The following is a 24,741-nucleotide window of genomic DNA, read 5'->3' as shown; positions in this document are numbered from 1 at the left end:
TAGGAGTTTCAGCTCCTTAACATGTGCCACCCTGTTTTTAAAGGGACCAAAAGTAATTGGACAATTGACTCAAAGGCTATTTCATGGGCAGGTGTGGGCAATTCCTTCGTTATTTCATTCTCAATTAAGCAGATAAAAGGCCTGGAGTTGATTTGAGGTGTGGTGCTTGCATTTGGAAGATTTTGCTGTGAAGAAAACATGCGGTCAAAGGAGCTCTCCATGCAGGTGAAACAAGCCATCCTTAAGCTGCGAAAACAGAAAAAACCCATCTGAGAAATTGCTACAATATTAGGAGTGGCAAAATCCACAGTTTGGTACATCCTGAGAAAGAAAGCAAGCACTGGTGAACTCATCAATGCAAAAAGACCTGGATGCCCACGGAAGACAACAGTGGTGGATGATCGCAGAATAATTTCCATGGTGAAGAGAAACCCCTTCACAACAGCCAACCAAGTGAACAACACTCTCCAGAAGGTAGGCGTATCAATATCCAAATCTACCATAAAGAGAAGACTGCATGAAAGTAAATACAGAGGGTTCACTGCACGGTGCAAGCCACTCATAAGCCTCAAGAATAAAAAGGCTAGATTGGACTTTGCTAAAAAACATCTAAAAAAGCCAGCACAGTTCTGGAAGAACACTCTTTGGACAGATGAAACCAAGATCAACCTCTACCAGAATGATGGAAAGAATAAAGTATGGCGAAGGCGTGGTGCAGCTCATGATCCAAAGCATACCACATCATCTGTAAAACACGGCGGAGGCAGTGTGATGGCTTGGGCATGCATGGCTGCCAGTGGCACTGGGTCACTAGTGTTTATTGATGATGTGACACAGGACAGAAGCAGCCGGATGAATTCTGAGGTATTCAGGGACATACTGTGTGCTCAAATCCAGCCAAATGCAGCCAAACTGATTGGTCGGCGTTTCATAATACAGATGGACAATGACCCAAAACATAAAGCCAAAGCAACCCAGGAGTTTATTAAAGCAAAGAAGTGGAATATTCTTGAATGGCCAAGTCAGTCAGCTGATCTCAACCCAATTGAGCATGCATTTCACTTGTTAAAGACTAAACTTCAGACAGAAAGGCCCACAAACAAACAGCAACTGAAAACCGCTGCAGTAAAGGCCTGGCAGAGCATTAAAAAGGAGGAAACACAGCATCTGGTGATGTCCATGAGTTCAAGACTTTAGGCAGTCATTGCCAACAAAGGGTTTTCAACCAAGTATTAGAAATGAACATTTTATTTACAATTATTTAATTTGTCCAATTACTTTTGAGCCTCTGAAATGTATTGTGTTTAAAAAATGCTTCAGTTCCTCACATTTTTATGTAATAATTTTGTTCAACCCACTGAATTAAAGCTGAAAGTCTGAACTTCAACTGCATCTGAATTGTTTTGTTCAAAATTCATTGTGGTAATGTACAGAACCAAAATTAGAAAAATGTTGCCTATGTCCAAATATTTACAGACCTAACTGTGCAGTCAGGTCCATAAGTATATGAATGGACTAAAGAGTTAATGCAATATTTTTGCTAAATCCCTTGAATTAAAGCTGAAAGTCAACACTTTAATCACATCTTGATTATTTCAGATCCATTGTGGTGTAGTACAGAGGCAAAATAATGAAAATTGTGTTGCTGTCCAAATACTTATGGACCTGAATGTATATGTTATGTGTTGTAGTCCAGGTCAGTGAGTTGGGTGTTGAGCTGCTTGTGTCTGGCAGTGTTTCCTCTGTTGCCTGTTGTCGGACGAGAACCCAACACCAACTATGTGTAAGACCCTTCATATGCTCTATCTCACAAACTGTAAATACCTTTTATGTCATATTTCTTATGTTGTGATCTTTTAATCCAGGTTATGTGCAGCAGCTCTAATGCTGTTCATGTCATTCCTCTACGTCTTATCACGTAGACATGCAGGCCTGCATACGAGAGATCGTTGGCTGTTTATTGGCCAGGTTTATTTTTCACTCATGCTCACACACACTATCATCAAAAACACATAAATTTAATGTTTTATAATATTCGTGCACTCTAGCAAGTCAGTATAAATGTCCTTGTTTTGGTTGCGCATCACAGAGACAGTCTTGTTATACTTTTAAGTGTGTCATGGATGAACTCCAGCAGTAACACTGTTGTGGTAATGTTTGTAGATGCTGCAGGTTGTGCTGTGCACATATGTGCTTTCCAGCACGCACTCCAGTCTGCAACTCAAACAAGGCCTGCCTCTCTTCAATCAGCTCATCAGCTGGACCACTCTGGGTTGGACAACTTTTTTATATTTGTTTTCCTGTGTGTTTTATTCCTCTTATACCACAGCAATTTTGCCAACAATTAAATTTTTTTATTTATTAAAGAACGTCACTTACTAGTATCATTTGTTGTGCCATGTTGAAGAAACAAGTTCCTGTTCTCACTTGCGCTTTAGCAGCTACAAATAGCCGTTTTCTCGCCGCATTAATATAAACCTGTGGATCTGCATTTGCACGACTGTCAGGGCTGCTGTTATTTAAATAAAAAGTGACCCGATGCCTTCTGACCAATCATCTCATCTCATCTCATTATCTCTAGCCGCTTTATCCTGTTCTACAGGGTCGCAGGCAAGCTGGAGCCTATCCCAGCTGACTACGGGCGAAAGGCGGGGTACACCCTGGACAAGTCGCCAGGTCATCACAGGGCTGACACATAGACACGGACAACTATTCACACTCACATTCACACCTACGGTCAATTTAGAGTCACCAGTTAACCTAACCTGCATGTCTTTGGACTGTGGGGGAAACCGGAGCACCCGGAGGAAACCCACACGGACACGGGGAGAACATGCAAACTCCTCACAGAAAGGCCCTCGCCGGCCACGGGGCTCGAACCCGGACCTTCTTGCTGTGAGGCGACAGCGCTAACCACTACACCACCGTGCCGCCCTGCCTTCTGACCAATCAGATTTGGGAAATCAACCGTGTTGTGATTATAATGCTATTTAATCTCTTGATCAAAATGTCTCTCACTGTCTAACTGTGTGTCTCTGGCTTCCAAACTCTGCCCTCTTTTTCAGTCTCATCGTTTTTTGTGCCGCTGCTGAGTTCTACGCGAATCTTCCACAGGCTCCTGAGTATCCTCATGTCCCTCATCTGTGTGTACCTTCTCCTCAGCACTGGGTAAGAAACAGATTCTCTAAATATTGTATGGATCCTTTCTGTATAATGATATACAGATAAACATATTGCATTATTTCAGACCCACTTTACATGATTGTATTTCTGGAAACTAAAAATCTAAGACGTGTCTGTGTGAATTTTTATTTTTTTAAATAGTAGAATCATTAGTGTTCGGGTTAGATGGTTTGGCTTTCTGTCCATCTTTTAACATCCTGAACAATGACAAAGCTTGCTGTACATAAACAAAACATCCGAAGTGAATCCTTTTCCTTTTGCCATTTGAAGATTTGAGCCGGTGTTCTGATAAACGGTCCTACATCCGCGAAGCGTCCTACAGTAGGAGGGGATGTCAGACATGTCTGTCGAGCAGTCCTACATTGCAGGAAATCCTACAGTGTGATTAACTTTTAGTCATAGTTCGCGGTTTTTCCCTCTGCAAAGAACATGCTTCTACATTGATACAACGTCCACCAACCCTGTCAGAATTCATATGAATGTAGGACGTTCTGACAATTCAAACGACTCCGTCAGAATATGCTTTTACATTCATATGAATCTAGGACGCTCTGACTCTTCAATTGACCCTGTCAGAATATGTAGAATTAAGGTTTTTTTTGTCACTATTCACAAGTACCATTTGCTCCATTAAAATGAGTGTAGGACGTTATTACAATTCAAATGGCGCCGCAGGACGTTCTCACAACTCATATGACCCCATCAGAATATGCTTCTACATTAATAAATGATTGTAGGATGTTCTGACAGTTCAAAAGACCCCTTCAGAATATGCTTCTTCATTAAAATAGGAGTGTAGGACGTTCTTACAATTCAAATGACGCCGCAGGACGTTCTGACAACTCATATGACCACGTCAGAATATGCTTCTACAGTAAGTAGGACGTTCTGACTATTCAAATGACCATCGGAATATGTTTTTACAATATATGAATGTAGGGTGTTCTGACATATGCTTCTACATTAAAATAGGAGTGTAGGACGTTCTGACAGTTCAAACAACCTCGTCAGAATATTCTTTTACTTTAATATATGAATGCAGGACTTTCTGACAACTCAATGACCATCAGAATATGCCTTTACATTAACATATGTAGGAAGTTTTGACAATTCAAATGACCCCACCAGAATATACTACACTCACTGTAAAAAAGAATAAGTTAAGCTTACTTGAAAAAAAGGTGGAAACTCATTGCCTCAAATAAATGAAGTAATATAACTCGTTCTCTTTCAAGTTATCTTTACGTTTAAAAGTAATCTCCACTGAAAATATTTGTTATCCTTACTTGGAACTTGAATGTTGAGGTTGCTTAAAACCAACTAGTAATGTTTACTTCATACCAGCTAGTAAAGGTTACTTGGAGCAAAGTTGTGTTTACTGGTGTTAAATGGGTTTCTCTTACTTTCAGCTGTGTAATGGGGACCTAATTCCTGATTGTAAGGTTTACTTGCAGAATCTACACCTTACTTATAGTTTGTAAGTATCAGCAACTTGAACAATTAATGTCTCACTTACACAATGTAATGTAATTAAATGTTATGTTATTTTTATTGCAAGACATAAAACGGCATAACAACATATTGGAGCATCAATACAGTTTTCATTCGGTCAGTAACTTTTTTAAAGCTTACTTTCATTTAACACATCCAACCCAGAGAAGCATAACATTCCACTTAAAGTGTCAGTCCACCATTTCTGGAATTAAACTCATTTTCTCCACCTCCACTCGAGTTAAACAACTGAGTTTTACCTTTCTCCTATTCATCCAGCCGTTCTCCTTGTCTGGCGACGCAACAGCACACAGAAAACAAACTTCCACAACTAATTTTTTTTTTTTTTTTTTTTTTAAAGATATTTTTTTGGGCTTTTTGCACCTTTATTGGATAGGACAGTGTAGAGACAGGAAATGAGCGGGAGAGAGAGAGACGGGAAGGGATCGGGAAATGACCTCGGGCAGGAATCGAACCCAGGTCGCCCGCATTCATGGTATGGCGCCTTAACCACCTGAGCCACGACGCCCCCCCACAACTAATTTTGAATGATTTCATTTTATTGGAACATTTCAAGATGGCCAACTATTTGTTTTGAACAGGTTTACGGATTTGCACCAAATCTTACAAAATCTTACATTTTGGATGTCTCAAATGGCACACACAGCGCACCAGGCTCTCTCTCACACACACACACACACACACACACACACACACGGAGCGATATTTCAGATGTATTGCATCTGACTCGCGCAATGGTTAGAAATCAGCATTATGTTAGATTAAGTAGTAAAGATTGAATGCACGCCATTAATCTGCACCGTTTATTCTGCACCGTTTATAGCACAGCTGATGTAGGACAAAAATCTGTTCAAATGCCAAGAAATGACGTTTTGTGCTATGCGCAGTGGGGCTTTGTAGGACGCATTGACGTGTAGGACAGTTTATCAGAGCACCGGATGTAACAATATGAGTCGGTGGTCTGTGTCATGTATTTGGTCCTGGTGTGAATTAATGCTCATGTTGAATTGTTTTCATTAGTGGCTATTGGAATCCATTGACCTTATTTCATTTTAAAGCAGCTGCACACTAAGGCCTATCATCCACGTTACGATCTGCGAGTTTGATTTTAAATAGTTTTCTTAGGCCCAGATGTAAAATGTAATGCAACATGAAACTCTGAGCTAAGAAGTCATGGTTATCTTTGAAAGAATTTGAGTGCCTATTATTACTGTGGTCATGTTACAGTCTCTGCATTGTTGTTCTCTGAATTCTGACTCGTTTCACCACAAAGATTTTAGCTACTCATTTTGATACCATGTGGTTGAGCTGGAGAACATTTGAGGAAGTGGGATGGATCTAGAGTCTTCATTTACTGATAGTTTTTTTTGGTTGGTTGGGTTTTTTTGGTAATGCTTGCTATTTAAGTGCATAGAGTAGAACAGAAAGATTGACCCAGGGTGCACATTAGTTGGACCTTTTTTGATTGATAAAAAAAGAAAATGCATCATTTGATTTTATTTTGCTCCTCGCTCTCTTGAGCTAATGTCATACAAGACAAAAATGCACTTAAGTTTAATTCAACTTAAGTTCAAGTTCAGAGTCAGGCATAATTAAGACATATCTCTATGTTTTACTCAGACCCCATGTTGCACCCCATGTGCAACTTCTATGCAAATTCTGAAGTCCAGAGTTGCCTTTGAGATCTGAATAACCATGTGGGCAATTTCTGTATTGAATCCTCACTGCTTAATTAATCATTTCTGAATGCACAATTGAAATGTGTTTGATTCATAGGAAAGGGAAATGAGAGTTTCTGAGAACTGAATCCTAAAGCCTGTCGGAAGGGGACAGCTTCTGTGTTAAGTCTGGTTTCTCTCAAGCGTCCTTCCTCATCTTTCATGTCAGAGCTTTTCCTCCCCACTGTCACCTCTGGCTTACTTATTAGTCATCAGGGTTCATGCAAAGCTGCTTTGTGTCAATGTCTATAATGCAACAGATAAATAAAATTGATTTTGGATTAATTAAGTCATCATCAGGCATTGGGTCAAAAGGTCATGTCTCTGTATTTAGGTCTTCCCAAAAGTGCTCTGTTGGCTTTAAGATTAAAGGGTGTGAGGTATTTTAGTCGTTTACCCATGTCATAATGGTTGTAGGGTTTAAAACAAGGTAACCCTGTGTTTAAAAAAAAAAAAAAAATTCGAGATAATGCCAAGTTTCTTTCTTCCATCATTATCTGTTATTAGCTTTAAGGGGTTTATAATGTTAATTTGTTTCTACTTTAATTCACTTCTTCGGTACTGTTTGGTTGCTCTTCGAAGGTATGATGTTATAAGATGTTTCCATCCAGACAATAACCCAAGTATTAATCAGAATATTCTGTTTATTTTAATATTCAGTTTTATAAATGATGTTCTGATAATTAGTTTACATAAACATTGTAAAATATAGTTAATGTCTGTGCAACACAATGACCGTATCATTACTTATAAGGCGATGCCAAGAAATGTATAAACTTGTCGAATGATACTGAGGGAAATATTATTTTGATGCAATAGAGAAATATCCTGTCCTAGTCAGAATATATGACCGTGAGTTGCCCTAGTGGTTAGCATGTCCGCCTCTTAACTGGGAGATTGCGAGTTCTACTCGCGGTCAGGTCATACCAAAGCCCATCATAAAAATGGTACCTACTACCGGCTGGCAAGGCATGCTGGAATACAGATGTGTGTAGGGAAGTTAATCTCTCACGGTTACCAGAGGACTAGCCCCCACTGTAACCCTAGCTGTATGGAGCACTTGCATGTGACGTCACAGCCGATCCAGATTGTGACAGACACCATCTTGTCGGTCAAACGCCATATTTCCGCCTTCTACTTATACTTCTGGTTCTACTTCTACCTTTTCTTCTGGAAAACCCTACTATATACAATTCTACTACAACGGCTGCGGCTACAAGCTCTCCCTACCTGTGCACGTTTTTTATGTTTTTTGTGTGTATTTTTGCGTGTTGTTCGTCTGTACCGGACTTCAATATCCACTACAACCGTATGGACTTACTGGACATTGGTTTCCAGCAGAAAATGATGGTTTGTAGCGATTTCCATCGCATGCACAACATTCCAGACGAGATAGCGAGACCAGCGGGGTCTCCGTGGATTGTTATCGGAAGCAAAGCGAAGGAGGCGGCGCCGGGAGAGGAAGCAAAAGCGAGGCTGCAGAGCTGGCCTGTTGACTAAGCTCAGAAAACAGCCACTCAAACCTCCACTGCTAAGCCTCTACCTCTCCAACGCCAGATCCATGGTAAACAAGACGGACGATTTGGAATTACAGCTGGAATTACCTTATTCTATTCTATAATCGGCTGGTCAGTGCTATACTAGATACTGATAAAAATAGTGTTAGTACTCAATACTTAAGTGACTTACCCGTCCAATGAGGATTGTTATTTTCTTGTTTACAAGATGCCACATCTGAGTCGCTGACAAATCCTGAATTTCTGTAAAGATAACTGTCCAGAGATTTATAAGCACGCAGTGCTTCACCACTGAACAGCGAGGGAAAGTTAATGAGGTAATTATACACGTCTGGGTATTCCACTGGCAGTTCAACATCCACTGACACGGTCGTGAAAACTACGTCCGGTAAGCCATAAAGGTCACTAATCTGTAGATCGTTTATTTTAGACATATATCTAGTTATCTGTTCATTAGAAAAATGAGCCGTGTAGTCCGTCGGTTGAAATTGATCCATTCTGTACACGAGTGCAGCAGTATTCAGCAGTGTTTTTTACCGACAAGATGGCGGCTGTGTACTTTCCGGTCACGTGACTGCAAGATCTCTATCGGCGACAGGCTGAGGGCTATTGAAATGGAGATTGGCGCCTTAAAGAGTTGATTAGTACTGGGACAGGAGGCTGCCTGGGAAGACCAGATCCTGGCGTGAGAGGGACTTTGACTTTGAGTCAGAAATTATGTGTGAAATTGATAGATAATCTAAATTTTCTATTATTTGCCCATCCAAATTGCTTTTAAGTCCATGATATTTTGAAGAGGTGTGTATAGTTTTTCAGTCTTTTAGTCCAGTGAAACCGGATTTGTAACTTCAAATAAAGACGATTTTTAGAATGTACAAATATACAGAACTGGATATTATTTGCAGACAGGAGGCTTCTGTGGCTGAAAATTCTCACAGTGACTTACAGGATGTCTAGATATAGTATCATCTGCAAGGTTGTGCATGCAAGCACTTGCAAATGTTTGATTCGTTTGAATGTTTGAAGATACGAGGCCCTGTTTCCTCCTGTACTGTCATGGCTGATGTTTGTGTGGATCCATATGGAGCAGGAAGCTGTGGACACATACGGAATGGCCAATAGGAATGAGGTAACATTGAGTCTTCTCACACACACACACACACACACACACACACACACACACACACACACACACACACACACTCTGAATTACCACAACTCTTTTATCTTTCATATAAAGTCTTCTAGTTTCTGCTGAGTGGTGGTGGTTTTAGAGAAGTAACCTTTTTGAGGCAAATCAGAGTTAAAGACCAAGAAGAAAACTGGTTGCAGCACTCACATTCACAAACAGACACAACCGGTGCCAATAAAAAAAACCTGACATGACGCAATAACCTCTTAATAGTCCACTTGCACATGACGTGTCTGCAGCATACATGTTGGTGGGGTGTTTGGAGCTAAACTGAAATAAATGGGTGAGAGCAGACTCTTGGACCTTTTTAAAATGTTCCCTCAAAACAGATATTTATTTATACCTTGAGCTTACTAGCATTTTTTTTTTTAATCTTTCTGTTCTTTTGGCTGCAAAAACAGGAACTCAAAATTACAACACCTTAATTTTTGTCTTTTACCATTATGAAAATGAGGTAATCAAGAACAGTTTAGCTTGAGGCCATAAATTGCTCCAATCAGATGAATGAACTTTTCCTGTATATTTATACACTGGTGTCCACTTTATTAGGAATACCTGTCTACACCTGCACATTCATGCAGTTATCGAATCAGCTGATCATGTGAGCTGGTCAGTCTGGTCCTTCTGACCTCTCTCATCAGCCTGCAGACCCTCTTCTCACAGGATATTTTTTGTTTTTTGCACCATTCTGTAGAAACTCTAAAGAGGTGTGTGTGTGAGAGAAATTCTCAGATCCGCAGTTTCTGAAATATTCAAACCAGCCCTTTTGGTCACAGATATCACACTTTTTTTCTTCATTCTGAGGTTTGATGTGAATGTTAACTGAAGCTCTTGATCTGTATCTGCATAATTTTATGCATTGTGCTGCTGCCATATGATTGGCTGATTTTAGCTAATAGGATGAATGTTTGGTGTTCCTAATAAAGTGGGCAGTAAGTGTATATTTGGTCAATTATGTATAAATACAGTATCTGGGCACTGTATTCTAGATCAGTGATTCCCAAACTGTGGTACACGAGACCCCACCTGGTGGTACACTGAAAGGCCGAACTCCAAGTGGCCCAAGTCTTAACTTAAAATTTAAAATATATATTTGAGAATATTTTTTAGAAATAATTTCCTGTGCTTAGCTATGTAGGGTGACGCGACTCTGTCCAACATAGCATGAACTAGTGATGTTAACATTAGCTAAACGGTAAACACCTTGACACAGTCGGACTTGGACTCCTCAGTCGTTTACTTTAGCTAATTGCCAATTAGCTAATTTCATGCCAATTCAAACGGGCTCATCTATCTCACTAAAATGGGATGATGGTTGTTGTTATTATTATTAGTAGTATCAGCTAGTAGTCAGAGGTGGATTTACATATGCGAGGTGTCTCTTTCACTGTTAAGGCCCAGTCACACAGCCAAAACTTACGATTTACGCATGAATTGCGCATAAATTTCGAGTCGTGCGCGATTCATCAGTGCTGTGCGTAATTCATAAGTTTTTTTTGACTTGGAGCATCAGTAGTTGTCAGTGGATGTTCGACGAATCGGGTTTGTGCTCGATTCCAGGTTTTGAGCTGCTCAAAAATATTGATCACGCATAAGTATGCGCGATTGTGCGCCGTTTAACGTAATTCGTGCGTCCTTTGCCGTAGTTCTGACGCGGACAATGCGCGATATATGTGTGGACCGTTAGTGGTTGATCGCAAGAAATTTACCGCTACCGCGCACGTCGATGACTTTTCACTGACGAATAACGCACATATCACGCATGTCTCGCTGTAGTAACACGTACATTTCACTGATATCCACTGACATGCGCACTCTATGCGTCGTTCATCAGTGCTAGTGTGCGGTTCATGCGTGCTTATACGTGGTTCATACGCAGTTTATGCATGGAGTGTTCGTCAATAAAAAACAGAAATTGTCCCTCTTTTGACCCTATGCGCTGATGTGCGTGATTTGTAAGTGATTGTAAGTGATTTGTACGTAGTTCATGCGCAATTAATCGGTGATTTTCGACCATGCACACCCCCAAAAAATGGTCAATTTCTTCACTGACAATCACGCACAAGCCAACTTTATACGTGATTTATACATGATTTATGCGTGATCGGCTGTGTGACTGGGCCTTTACATTGTTGGTATCTGAAATTTGGTTTGGTACATGGTCTGAAAAGTTTGGCAACCTCTGTTCTAGGTGATTCATAAGGATCGGAAATTTTTAATCCATTACAAAAAAAAAACATTAATTAATGCTAACATTTAATAGGTTAGCTTTTCTCTCTTTTATCTGTTGCAGAACAGGTCAGTAGGCTTTTTGCCTGCAGCGTTTGCAGACAGGACAGACGTCTACTGATTTCCTGACTTACAAAAGTGCTAAGTAGGTGAAATGTACAGTGGGGCAAAAAAGTATTTGGTCAGTCACCAATTGTGCAAGTTCTCCCACTTGAAAAGACGAGAGAGGCCTGTAATTTTCATCATAGGTACACCTCAACTATGAGAGACAAAATGAGAAAAAAAATCCAGAAAATCACATTGTCTGATTTTTAAAGAATTTATTTGCAAATTATGGTGGAAAATAAGTATTTGGTCAATAACAAAAGTTCATCTCAATACTTTGTTATATACCCTTTGTTGGCAATGACAGAGGTCAAACGTTTTCTGTAAGTCTTCACAAGGTTTTCACACACTGTTGCTGGTATTTTGGCCCATTCCTCCATGCAGATCTCCTCTAGAGCAGTGATGTTTTGGGGCTGTCGCTGGGCAACACGGACTTTCAACTCCCTCCAAAGATTTTCTATGGGGTTGAGATCTGGAGACTGGCTAGGCCACTCCAGGACCTTGAAATGCTTCTTACGAAGCCACTCCTTCGTTGCCCGGGCGGTGTGTTTGGGATCATTGTCATGCTGAAAGACCCAGCCACGTTTCATCTTCAATGCCCTTGCTGATGGAAGGAGGTTTTCACTCAAAATCTCACGATACATGGCCGCATTCATTTTTTCCTTTACACAGATCAGTCGTCCTGGTCCCTTTGCAGAAAAATAGCCCCAAAGCATGATGTTTCCACCCCCATGCTTCACAGTAGGTATGGTGTTCTTTGGATGCAACTCAGCATTCTTTCTCCTCCAAACACGACAAGTTGAGTTTTTACCAAAAAGTTCTATTTTGGTTTCATCTGACCATATGACATTCTCCCAATCCTCTTCTGGATCATCCAGATGCTCTCTAGCAAACTTCAGACGGGTCTGGACATGTACTGGCTTAAGCAGGGGGACACGTCTGGCACTGCAGGATTTGAGTCCCTGGTGGCGTAGTGTGTTACTGATGGTAGCCTTTGTTACTTTGGTCCCAGCTCTCTGCAGGTCATTCACTAGGTCCCCCCGTGTGGTTCTGGGATTTTTGCTCACCGTTCTTGTGATAATTTTGACTCCACGGGGTGAGATCTTGCGTAGGGCCCCAGATTGAGGGAGATTATCAGTGTCTTCCATTTTCTAATAATTGCTCCCACAGTTGATTTCTTCACACCAAGCTGCTTACCTATTGCAGATTCAGTCTTCCCAGCCTGGGGCAGGTCTACAATTTTGTTTCTGGTGTCCTTTGACAGCTCTTTGGTCTTGGCCATAGTGGAGTTTGGAGTGTGACTGTGAGGTTGTGGACAGGTGTCTTTTATACTGATAACGAGTTCAAACAGGTGCCATTAATACAGGTAACGAGTGGAGGACAGAGGAGCCTCTTAAAGAAGAAGTTACAGGTCTGTGAGAGCCAGAAATCTTGCTTGTTTGTAGGTGACCAAATACTTATTTTACCGAGGAATTTACCAATTAATTCATTAAAAATCCTACAATGTGATTTCCTGGATTCTTTCCCCCATTCTGTCTCTCATAGTTGAGGTATACCTATGATGAAAATTACAGGCCTCTCTCATCTTTTTAAGTGGGAGAACTTGCACAATTGGTGGCTGACTAAATACTTTTTTGCCCCACTGTATCAGTAGCATGTCAGTCTACACTTCAGTGGAGTTTCTGGTTCCTATTATTAGTTGACATGAAAAACTCGAGTGGTAAAGCACAAAGCAAATTCAAAAAACTCCATGACCATATTTGAATACCACTTGCCTTTTTATCAATTATCAGGTGCAGGTACAGAGAACCACAACATCTAGCAAAGTGGGCCAATGTCAAACCAAGAGCTGAACTTAACCACATGTAACCAAAATGTGCTCATTTCAATTATATAAAGTATTTGGTCTTTTGTTCATGGTGCTTGTCTTCTGTAGCTCTACACTGTCCTCCACTGTGCCGTACATGTTTTTTAAATTTATTTATTTCTATTGGATGCAAGATGTACTGTCAAGCATTTTCACAGTGACAATTTTCGGATTTTTGCCTCTGTACTCTCGGACAATTTTCGGATTTTTGCCTCTCATAATGTCCCTCCATTTTCACAGGCTCAAAAGTAATTGAACAACAGACTAATAAGCACTTTTGTGGCCAGGTGTGGCCTGTTTCCTTTTTATTTCATGACCGGTTAAGGAGATAAAAGATCTGGATTTGATTCCAAGTGTTGAATTTGCATTTTGTAGCTGTTCATGGGAAGTCTTAATATGTAGTCCTAAGAGTTGTCGATGCAAGTGAAGGAAGCCAACATTAAGCTGAAAAAACAAAGCAGACTGACCAGAGAGATACAGTGGATATAAAAAGTCTACATACCCCATTAAAATGATAGGTTTTCTGATGTAAAAAAAAAATGAGACCACGATAAATAATTTCAAAACTTTTCCCACCTTTAATGTGACCTATAACCTGTACAATTCAATTGAAAAACAAACAAATCTGTTAGGGGGAAAACATAAAAAAAAAAAAAACATACAATAAGCTGGTTGTATAAGTATGCACACCCTTAAACTAATACTTTGTTGAAGCACATTTTGATTTAATTACAGCATTCAGTCTTTTGGAGTTCACACCTGCCAGCAATTAAAATGACTCTGACTCACCCCAAATAAAGTTCAGACATTTACTCAGTTGCCTCCTCCAGCAAAAGCCAGCGTTCACAGAGAGCTTACAAAGCATCAAAGGGATCTCATTGTTGAAAGGTATCAGTCAGGAGAAGGGGACAAAAACATTTCCACGGCATTAGATATACCATGGAGCACAGTGAAGACAGTCATCAAGAAGTGGAGAAAATATGGGACAACAGTGACATTACCGAGAACTGGACATCCCTCCAAAATTGATGAAAAGACAAGACGAAAACTGGTCAGGGAGTCTGCCGAGAGGCCTACAGCAACACTGAAGGAGCTGCAGGAATTTCTGGCAAGTATTGGTTGTGTACTACATGTGACAACAATCTCCCATATTCTCCATATGTCTGGACTATGGGGCAGGGTCGCAAGATGGAAGCATTTTCTGACAAAGAAAAACATCCAGGCCGGCTAAGTTTTGCAAAAAAAAATACATCAACTCTCCCAAAAGCATGTGGGAAAATGTGTTATGATCTGATGAAACCAAGTTTGAACTTTTTGGCCACAGTTCCAAAAGTTATTTTTGGCACAAAAACAACACTGCGCATCACCAAAAGCACACCATACCTACGGTGAAGCATGGTGGTGGCAGCATCATGTTTTGGGGTTGTTTTTCTTCAGCTGGAACAGGGGCTTTAGTCAAGGTGGAGGGAATTATGAACAGTTCTAAATAACAGTCAATTTTGGCCCAAAACCTTCAGGTGTCTGCTAGAAAGCTGGAGATGAAGAGGAATTTCATCTTTCAGCATGACAATGACCCCAAGTATACATCGAAATCAACAAAAGAATGGCTTCACCAGAAGAAAATTAAAGTTTTGGAATGGCCCAGCCAGAGCCCAGACCTAAATCCAATGGAAAATCTGTGGGGTGACCTGTGCACAAGAGATGCCCTCGCAGTCTGACAGATTTGGAGCGCTTTTGCAAGGAAGAGTGGGCAAATATTGTCAAGTCTAGATGTGGCAGGCTGATAGACTCCAACCCCAAAAGACTGAATGCTGTAATTAAATCAAAAGGTGCTTCAACAAAGTATTAGTTTAAGGGTGTGCACACTTATGCAACTGGCTTATTGTACTTTTTTTTTTTTTAATGTTTTTCCCCCTAGCAGATTTGCTTGGTTTTCAGTTGAATTGTACAGGTTATGGGTCACATTAAAGGTGGGAAAAGTTTTGAAATTATTTATCGTGGTCTCATTTTTTACATAAGAATAACTGATCATTTTAACGGGGTGTGTACACTTTTTTTATATCCAGTTGTAGCGGAAACTTTAAGAGTGGCCAAGTTACTGTAACAATTTGGTACATTCTTTAAAAGAAAGAATGCACTGGCAAACTCTGCAACACCAAAAGGCCTGGAAGACTACAGAAGATAACCAAAATGGATGATCGCATCATTCTATCCTTGGTGAAGAAAAACCCCTTTTCAAGTCAAGAACACTCTTGAGGAGGTAGGCATATCACTGTCAAATGCCGCTTTTCCACTACCAACGCGGCTGAGTTGGGCTGAGCCGTGCCGTGCTGAGTCGAGCTGAGTGGGGCTGTTGGAGTTGCATTTCGACTACAACCGTGCTGAACCGTGCTGGCTGGAAGTGGGTGGACACATTGGGTGGAGTTAACGAAAGTGGGTGGACGTCACGTGATGTCGTTAGGCGGCGCAAACAGTGACATCAGTGACCTTTTAAGCGGTAGTCTCACGACCCGGATAGTAAATAATAAACATGGAGGACATGGAGTCGTTAGTGTTGCTGGTCTTGGTGCTGTGGTTTGTTGTCACCGACAACGCCAACAGATACTGGCAAGAGCGTATAGATGAGGCGAGGCGCATAAGGCTTCAGAAATTCTCGTAATTCGTAATTCTTCTTCTTCCGGGTTTACGGTGTTTACAGATCCCAGCGTGCTCGCGGGGCGTGTGGGGGCATGTGAGGACACTCCTCCTCACCAATCAGTGCACAGGGGAGTGTCTCCTCACGCCCCTAGCCCCACTCGGCTCGGTTTGGCTCGCTTCAGCCCTACTCCAAAACCGTGCGAGTTTTGGGTGCTGAGTAGGGCTGAAGCAAGCTGAGTCGTCCTGCTCTGAGGTAGTCGAAACACGAGCCATGTCGGGCTGAAGTGAGCTGAAAAAGGGTAGTGGAAAAGGGCCAAAAGTCTACAATCAAGAGACAGCTTCATGAATGTAAATACAGAGGATTAACCTCAAGATTTAAACCACTGGTAACACTCAAGAACAGAAATGATTTGCTAGATTAGACTTTGCTTGAAAGCTGGCCCAGTTCTGGAACAAAACTCTTTGGACAGATGAAACCGAGACTAACTTGTACCACAATGATGGGAAGAATATAGAGAAGGAAAGCCAAAGCATACCACATTACCCATGTCCACCATGTTTGACAGATATGTATGGAAGCCAATGGAACTGATTGCCATCGGTGTTTACATCCCTCCGATGGCAGATGCAGCCGCTGCATGTGAGAGCATTCACTCTGTCACAGCAAGGCTGCAGACACAGCCCTGAGGTATTTATGATAATTTCTGGGGACTTTAATCACGCTACCTTGGACTCTACTTTGGCTGCTTTTTACCAGGTTGTGAACTGTCCAACAAGGAGCAACAAGACAATTGACTTGCTGTATGTTAATATGAGGGATGCAGAGTCACACCCCTCCCCCCTGACCATAACCTGGTTCGTCTACAGTCGAAGTATACCCCTCTGGTCCAAAGTCAGTGTGCAACAACTAGCCCCATCAGGAGGTGGTCCCCTGAAATGGAAGATACCCTCAGAGACTATCATGACACCGCGGACTGGGATGTGCTGCTTAGCCCACACTGTGAGGACATAGAGGGGCTGACATACTGTCTGACAGATTACCTTAACTTCTGTGCAGACGTGGTCTCCTCCGCTAAGACTGTATGGTGTTACCCTAATAACAAGCCATGGGTAACACAGGAAGTCAAAGCTGTCTTCAACAGGAAGAAGGCCGCCTTCAGGAGCAGGGACAGGGAGGCGATGAGAGCATTACAGCAGGAGGTGAAACGCTGCATGAGGGAAGCTAAGGACAGCTACAGGAGAAAGGTGGAGCAGAAGCTGAAGGAGAACAGCATGAAGGAGGTCTGGGAAGGTGTGAAAACCATCACAGGCCACAACACAAAGACCAGAGTCGTAGGGGGGACAGTGGAGAGGGCGAACGAGCTGAATGAATGACTTTTTCAACCAGTTCAACCAGTCCACTTCCCCCCCACCCTCCCCCTCACTGCAGCCATCTCTCCTTCTTCCCTCAACACACCTCCCCCCCAGTCATTGCAGCAGCCCCCTCCTCATCCTCCTCCCCTACCTCAACACGGACTCCTCCGTGCATCACTGCAGACCAGGTCAGAGGTCAACTGAGGAAGCTTCACCCCAGGAAAGCAGCAGGCCCGGACAAGGTGTTTCCCCAACTACTGAAGACCTGCGCTACTGAACTGGGTGAACCACTCCAACATATCTTCAACCTCAGCCTGTAGCTGGGGAGAGTGCCCACCCTCTGGAAGACATCATGCATCGTTCCAGTTCCTAAGAAGAACCGGCCCAGAGAGCGGAACGACTTCCGACCGGTGGCACTCACTTCACATCTGATGAAGACGTTGGAGCGGCTCTTCCTCAGCCTCCTCAGACCCCAGGTGCAACACACCCAGGACTGTCTGCAGTTTGCGTACCGGGCAGGTGTTGGTGTGGAAGACACCATCCTCTACCTGCTACACCGAGCCCACTTGCATCTGGATAAGGGAAATGGCACAGTGAGGATCCTTTTTTGGACTTCTTGAGTGCCTTCAATACCATCCAGCCCCTTATGCTTCAGGACAAACTGAACAGGATGCGAGTGGACCCCTGCCTGGTCACCTGGATCTCCAGCTACCTCACCGACAGGCCGCAGTACGTCAGGCTGAAGGACATCACGTCTGACACTGTGACTGATAGGAGCACCGGAACACCCCAGGGCACAGTGCTGGCCCCTCTTCTCACCCTGTATACCGCGGACTTCTGCTACAACTCAGAGCTGTGTCACATTCAGAAGTTCGCCGATGACACAGCCATAGTGGGGTGTATCAGGGACGACTGAGAGGAGGAGTATAGGAGCCTGGTGAGGGACTTTGCTGTGTGGTGCAATTGGAACCATCTACAGCTCAACACCTCGAAGACCAAGGAGCTGGTCATTGACTTTGGGAGGTCCAGACCAAGGTCACGACCAGTTCTGATCGAGGGAGTCGAGGTGGAGGCTGTGGATTCCTACAAGTACCTCGGGCTGTGGCTGGACAGCAAGCTGGACTGGACTTGCAACACCAACCACCTGTACAGGAAGGTACAGAGCAGGCTGTACTTCCTGAGGAGGCTGCGGTCCTTTAACATCTGCAGGAAACTCCTGTGGATGTTCTATCAGTCTGTGGTCGCCAGTGTCCTGTTTTACACTGTGGTGTGCTGGGGGGGGCAGCACATCCAAGAAGGACACATCCAGGCTGGACAAACTGATCAGGTGGGCCGGCTCTGTGGTTGGCATGAAGCTGGACTCTCTGGTGACAGTGGAAGAGAAGAGGACTATGGACAAACTACTGAACATCATGGACGATGCCAGTCACCCTCTGCACACCGTCATCAGCAACTAGAGGAGCCTGTTCAGTGACCAGAATGCTCTTTCCCAAGTGCAGAACTAACAGACTTAAAAACTCCTTTGTCCTTCACGCCATCAGACTGTACAGCTCCTCTCTGGGGGGGAGGAGGGGTAACAGGAGGACCGAGGATGGGAAGGAGCAGTAGCCTAGCCTGACAAAAACCAATACTGGACAATGTGCAATATAAATGTGCAATATAATGTGCAATACCTCTCCTGCTGGACATTTTTCTTTTTTTTTTTATATTTGTACATGTTAATACTTAATTTATCTAGAAGTTTTTTTTTTCTATTTTCTATTCTCTGTTTATCCTATCATGATGCTGCTGGAATTTTAATTTCCCTGAGGGAACCCTACTAAAGGGATCAATAAAGTTATCTATCTATCTATCTATCTATCTATCTATCTATCTATCTATCTATCTATCTATCTATCTATCTATCTATCTATCTATCTATCTATCTATCTATCCTTTTCAGCTGATTTACATAATCACTGAAAAATGCTTTCATGTCAAAACATGCTACAGCTCTTAACTTTGTGCATTTTGACAAGATGTTCAAAACATCAGGTGTCTTTTCAGCTCTCACGCATCGATTTTGCTGAAAATATCGACTTATCCAGAATAAGGCAGCTGAGTTTGGGTGATATCAGAAGATCATACTTCTTTGTATCCTTGCATTTTATCAGGAAATATTCTTTTGCACCAGCATTGTATCTACAATTCATTATTTTTTCTTAAATACAGATCATTATTAATTTAACTTAATAATTTGCATCAGGTATTCTTCATAATCATTGCATTCTTTGGCACAGGAAACATTGCCTCCATCAACAGGTAAACTTTAATATCAGGGCCCTTTGAGGACCTTGGGTTAATAAAAGTTACAATTAAAAGCCTACACAAAGGCTATATTTAAATAAAAATAAAAACCTCTTCCCTTATCTATGATCCTCTCTTTCACAGTTTTGACCCAGCTTCTGTCTACTGCTTTCAAACAGTCTTTAATCCTTTCGTCATGGGTGGCCTTTTAATGTGGAAGGTACCACGCATGCACAAACACACATCCTTACTTTATGTAGTGTACCTAAATAAATCACTGAAATATTTTTGCCGGAATAATATGAAGATTTGGAGAAGATAAACCCAGTGACTTGAGAACAAGAAGGACTACTTCTCCTAGAGCTATCAAAAATACTTATTATCTGACTTTAAAGGTGCAGTTTGTCATTTTTAGACGAGAAACAAATTGCCTCTTTTCCCTGGCCCATCCAGCCTGTCTTTGAAATATGTATGTTTTGTGAGTTGCCTTTTAAGGAAAAAAGGGGCAGAGTTGAGCAGCTCTGTTTCAGCTGGGGGCAGAGCTCATTTCTGGGCCAGAAAAATATAAGCAGAGGACTGAAATGAATAATTTTGAGAGATCTAGTGCATAGAAATATTGTAAATGACAGTTTTTGCATGTTTATTTGAGATCATAAGGTTATCATTGGTCTGGAAGAAATTGCAAACTGCACCTTTAATTTTTTTTTGTATGTTATGTATTTATGTTGCTCTTTTTTTCAGGTCCTGATCCCATTCATAATTGTAACGTGCACGTTTGAAAGTGTTCAAGTGTCAACACGGCTTTCGTCACGAAGGTACAGGGTTTATCATCTTGCATCATGGGACACGAGTGTTTTTTCAAAGAATGTACAAAATTACTTCCTCTGTCACTTAAAGATGCCTCAAAGAAAATTTCAGAAGCTTGTTCTGGAGCAATATACTTTTCAGAAGATAGGTGTCACCCCCCCACCCCACACACGCTGGAAGAGCAGTGTAAAACAACTTTTTGGTTTATACTTGTATTCAGGCTTGTAGTACTCGAGTCCAACTCGTGCCCAAATTTTAAGGACTCGTGACTTGACTTGGACTTGAGCACTGATGACTTGGACTCCTGCATTAACTGCATTTGGACTTGTAAATTGGAGACAAGGATTCTGATTTTTTTTTCTTAATTTTTTGTAACATGCCATAGTAATTTGGCATAAGATATTTATATCTACATAAATTTTTATACTAATTTTGTGCAAGAGAATGCACATTTACCTGTTCATACGTCATGTTCAGGAACAAACTAACATTAATGGCGCTAAAATGCCTGGAGAGACGCCCCTAGGATTGTCCACTTTGCTTATATAGACTTCTCGTGCAGTGGGAAAAAAATGCACTGCTATTTGTTCCATATGTAGAAGAACTATCGAGGAGACGACGGGGACAACCTCGAACTTCAATCGTCATTTGGCAAGACTCCACCCAGAGAAGGAAGTGACACGCCATGTTCATTGCTCTGTTGATAGCGGGGCTTGCTGAGCGATGAACTAGCTAGTGTTAATCCCCTCTCATGTTATTGCTGGGTTTCACGTGACGTCACATCCGCCTCATTAGTTATTCAAAACTTTAGCTGGTGGTCTACCAAAGCTCAGTTGACAAAGCGTTTGTACGGAGAAGGTTCATTGCTTGCATGAAAAATGCCTTACGCTTGCGTTGTTTTAGGTTGTTCGAATCGATCAAACCGTGAAACTGATAAAAGTTTCTTCAGGGTTCCCCGTGAACTAATAAAAAAAGGGTAAATGAACACAGGATTTCACAAAAAGATGTTGAGAAAGGTGGCTTTTGAACCTCTCAGTGAAATCGAAGGGAGTCGAGTCAATGCTTGCAATGATCACTTGGTGAAAGGTTTGTATTTCGCCTTTCAGCTATGTCCTTAGTGTTTTCCAAGTACTTTTCTTGCTATGTGTTATTTTATGGTATTTTTTTTTTAGTCACGGAGCACTAAAGTCCCCAGCTGTTTCTTTGTTTACTCCTCACAAAGTCCATATGCATGAAGGTCGTGACAAAATTCTTCCCCAGCCGTACAGTTACAATGCGTCGTGATCACTTCTCCGTCTTGTTTAACTAAGATCCAGGTCTTTAAAGGGGTTTCTGATGATCTTTGTGAATGATTTACCTGAGAGATAAGAGCCAACACAAGTCAGAATCAAGTCAACTGTTGTTTGTTTACACTTCAACTTGCAGCACTTCATTGTAAAGACGCGAACGAAAAGCTTAAAAAAACATACTTACACGGGCAAAAACAATCCAGGATTCGTTGGGCAGCGATTTGATCGCGAGGTCCTTTACCCAGCCACATACAAAAAAGTTGTAAGCCTTTATACTCTTCCACGCTTTCATGTGTTTTGCGGTGTAGAAGGACGTCTGCAACACCAGATAGTTCGAGATGTCGGGGAACTCGACTGAAGGGTCGTTTTCCAGATCGTATGACAAATCCTTCTTTCCCAGACTGTAGGGGTCGATTCCATTGTACATAACAGTCTTCTGAATATATCTAAAGCCAGCAGCAGCTTCTAGATTATGAGCGTACTCTGATAAGTTATCGCTAGTTGTTTGCGCTACGGTGGCCGTTTAGACCACCAGCTTCTGGTAAAACCGCTAGGCAAAGTCACATGGCTGAAACCCAGCAGTTTGCCCTGTTGATAGTGGGCGGGGCTTGCTGAGCGATGAACAAGCTTTTTATCTGTAGCCCATTAACTAAAATGGGGCAGTCAAGCAGGAACGTTAGTCCAACACAGTAGCAGAGACACTTTCACATAAAGGCAGCAACAGCGACCATCAAATGGTGCAGTTGGAGTCTTGGACTCTGACTTGACTCGAAATTTTCTTTAATGACTTGGACTTGACTCGGACTTGAACACCGGGGACTCGAGGTTTACTGACTCATCTACAACACTGCTTGTATTTATACCCATATAAATACATTTATACTTGTATTAAGTCCATATACATGATGCTTTTCCTTTCCAGCCTTTTCCTGATCGTGTTGGTCATCTCTGATTTGATGGCACTGGTAGGTTCATCAGGCATAATGTTAAGTTATAGTTTCTGTTTTTAAAGTGACCACACACGTTTTTAATGTCTTCTCCTGTTCCTCAGCACTTCTTTTTCCTGGTGAAAGACTACGGAAGCTGGCTTGATATCGGCACAAGGTAATTTCTAAACATTTCCATATTTTCCTCTTCAACTCAAGCTCTCAGAAATCGTCAGCAGTTTCAGATAGCATCCAAAGTTCGATTTAATGTTGTCAAACGTCTGTGAAACAAGTTAGTTCCTGTTCTCACTTATGTTCCCTCACAAGGCCTCTCTTTTTTTTTTCCTTTCTCTGCAAGTTGAGACAACCCAGCTTGTCATGTTACCAAAAAAAAAGTGTATATTCCTCTGTCCTGAAGATGGTGGAAAACATCTTCATCTAAAGTTACAGCTTTACCTCTGATTGATTAGTACAAAATGCCGACATTGCAGACCCTGTCCAGACATGTTAAATAAGCGTCTTCTTACAAAAAACTTCGTAATCCGTTTATGTGGAGCATCCGCTGTACAAGTCCCTGTGAATGAGCTGTTACTATAGATACGATAACGTATTAGAACGAACGCATGAATATAAACCTATGCTTTGCAGCTGCACTATTGTTAGAGCTGCAGTTATAGAAAATGACCAATCAGAATCCAGCATTCAGTGCTGCTGTGGTATAATGAAGATGAATAACTAAAGAATAAACTGGGAGTTTAGGGGTTAATAAATAAATTGCGTCCAGCATCTCAGTACTTGTATAAGAGAGAGCTTTATATAAACGTGATTTTTTTTTTTCCCCCTCTTACAGCATTAGTCACTACGTCATTGTCATGTCCATGACCATCTTCCTGATGCTGCTGAGTGTGATGACACACATTCTGACCTCGAATAAGCTCCAGATTGGACAAAAAGTGAAGGTGCACTTTAAGTGATGTGCATTAGACAGTGTTGGTGTTCGGGCACTGTCCTGGCGGCAACAATACTTGATTTACACCATAAGTACAACTTTCTCATAAGGAACCTGAAAAAAAAGACATTTCTGGGAAATACACTATTAGGTTTAAAGGAACTAAATCTTATTGTGTGCACGCAATGCAAATCCTCACCCCTAAAACAGGAAATTGGCTATGCTCTGAAAAGAAAACAGGAAAACAACCGACTCTTATTTGCAGTATTGGTATGAATAGTACAGATGTTCTGCAACAGACATTTATTCAAAAAGCACCTGAACCAAAAAGATATGTTGATGAGACTGTGTGTGTACATCATAACATTAAAAAAAAACAGGTGCTTGTAAAACTAGACTGATTTTAATTTTGTTTGTGAATTTGTTCTTTTTAAAAAAATTTTTTTATTTCTGCCACATGAACAAGTTGTGCAAGAAAACGTGAATATGCTTTTGGTTTGGACTGTTTACAGGTGGTGATTTCGTCTGTGATGGTAAAGGGGTAATTTTTTTTAATCTATTTTGGCTTCTGTTAGGTATTTATGAATTTTGTACGGGACAGAATAAAGCATAACGTTGAGATCAGATTAAGAACATGTTCTTCAGTCTTAGCCGAGGATTCTTCTGCCGTTAAAATGTCTTCTGGATTTTTTAAAATCCATTCAGTGTAAAGTAAAACGAGTCAAAAACTAAATTGATTGTGAAGGTTGAAGTAAAGATTAACAAACGATAACTGGACTTGGCTCAATTTTCCAGGAGCTCACCTATTTTCCCAAAGAATTAATGATCATCTTTGCCTGACTGCTTTGCGTGTCTGGATTGATTGATTAATTGATTTAATGATTGATTTTTTTTATGTGTATACATAACTATATTTATATTAAAATGCACTCTAGAGACCATACAAGGTGTTTCCTCTTATTTGTCCCTGTTCCTTTTCTTAACTTTGGCAGTTCTTAAATATTTGTATTAATGAATCGGTCTCCTTCTAGATGTCAGTATGTGTAATAATAATGCAAAATCATTTTAGGACCTTGGTGATCTTAGGTAAATCACGTCTTGTAAAATGATTTTTAACTCTGATGTTTTGACTGATCTGGATGGTCAGGATGAGTTTACTTCTAAAGTGATC

At 41.4% G+C, this 24,741-nt stretch overlaps 1 protein-coding gene across 1 annotated transcript in view; it reads left to right on the top strand.

The window, feature by feature from the left end:
• The window catches only part of pign (phosphatidylinositol glycan anchor biosynthesis, class N), a 63,576-nt gene extending 39,060 nt beyond the window's left edge, over nucleotides 1-24,516 (top strand). The window contains exons 18-29 of the mRNA XM_060899762.1: nucleotides 1,692-1,783; nucleotides 1,866-1,968; nucleotides 2,164-2,272; nucleotides 3,066-3,168; nucleotides 8,957-9,059; nucleotides 19,360-19,446; nucleotides 19,559-19,614; nucleotides 19,744-19,819; nucleotides 20,341-20,414; nucleotides 22,618-22,660; nucleotides 22,747-22,799; nucleotides 23,472-24,516. Coding sequence (XP_060755745.1) covers nucleotides 1,692-1,783; nucleotides 1,866-1,968; nucleotides 2,164-2,272; nucleotides 3,066-3,168; nucleotides 8,957-9,059; nucleotides 19,360-19,446; nucleotides 19,559-19,614; nucleotides 19,744-19,819; nucleotides 20,341-20,414; nucleotides 22,618-22,660; nucleotides 22,747-22,799; nucleotides 23,472-23,595 — 1,023 coding nt within the window. The 3' untranslated portion in view covers nucleotides 23,596-24,516. The remainder of the gene's footprint in view (nucleotides 1-1,691; nucleotides 1,784-1,865; nucleotides 1,969-2,163; nucleotides 2,273-3,065; nucleotides 3,169-8,956; nucleotides 9,060-19,359; nucleotides 19,447-19,558; nucleotides 19,615-19,743; nucleotides 19,820-20,340; nucleotides 20,415-22,617; nucleotides 22,661-22,746; nucleotides 22,800-23,471) is intronic.
• Nucleotides 24,517-24,741: the final 225 nt, after the last annotated feature.

This window comes from Neoarius graeffei, chromosome 19, assembly GCF_027579695.1.
Source record: "Neoarius graeffei isolate fNeoGra1 chromosome 19, fNeoGra1.pri, whole genome shotgun sequence".
Taxonomy (NCBI): Eukaryota; Metazoa; Chordata; class Actinopteri; order Siluriformes; family Ariidae; genus Neoarius; species Neoarius graeffei.
This window is presented reverse-complemented; position numbering and strand designations above follow the sequence as displayed.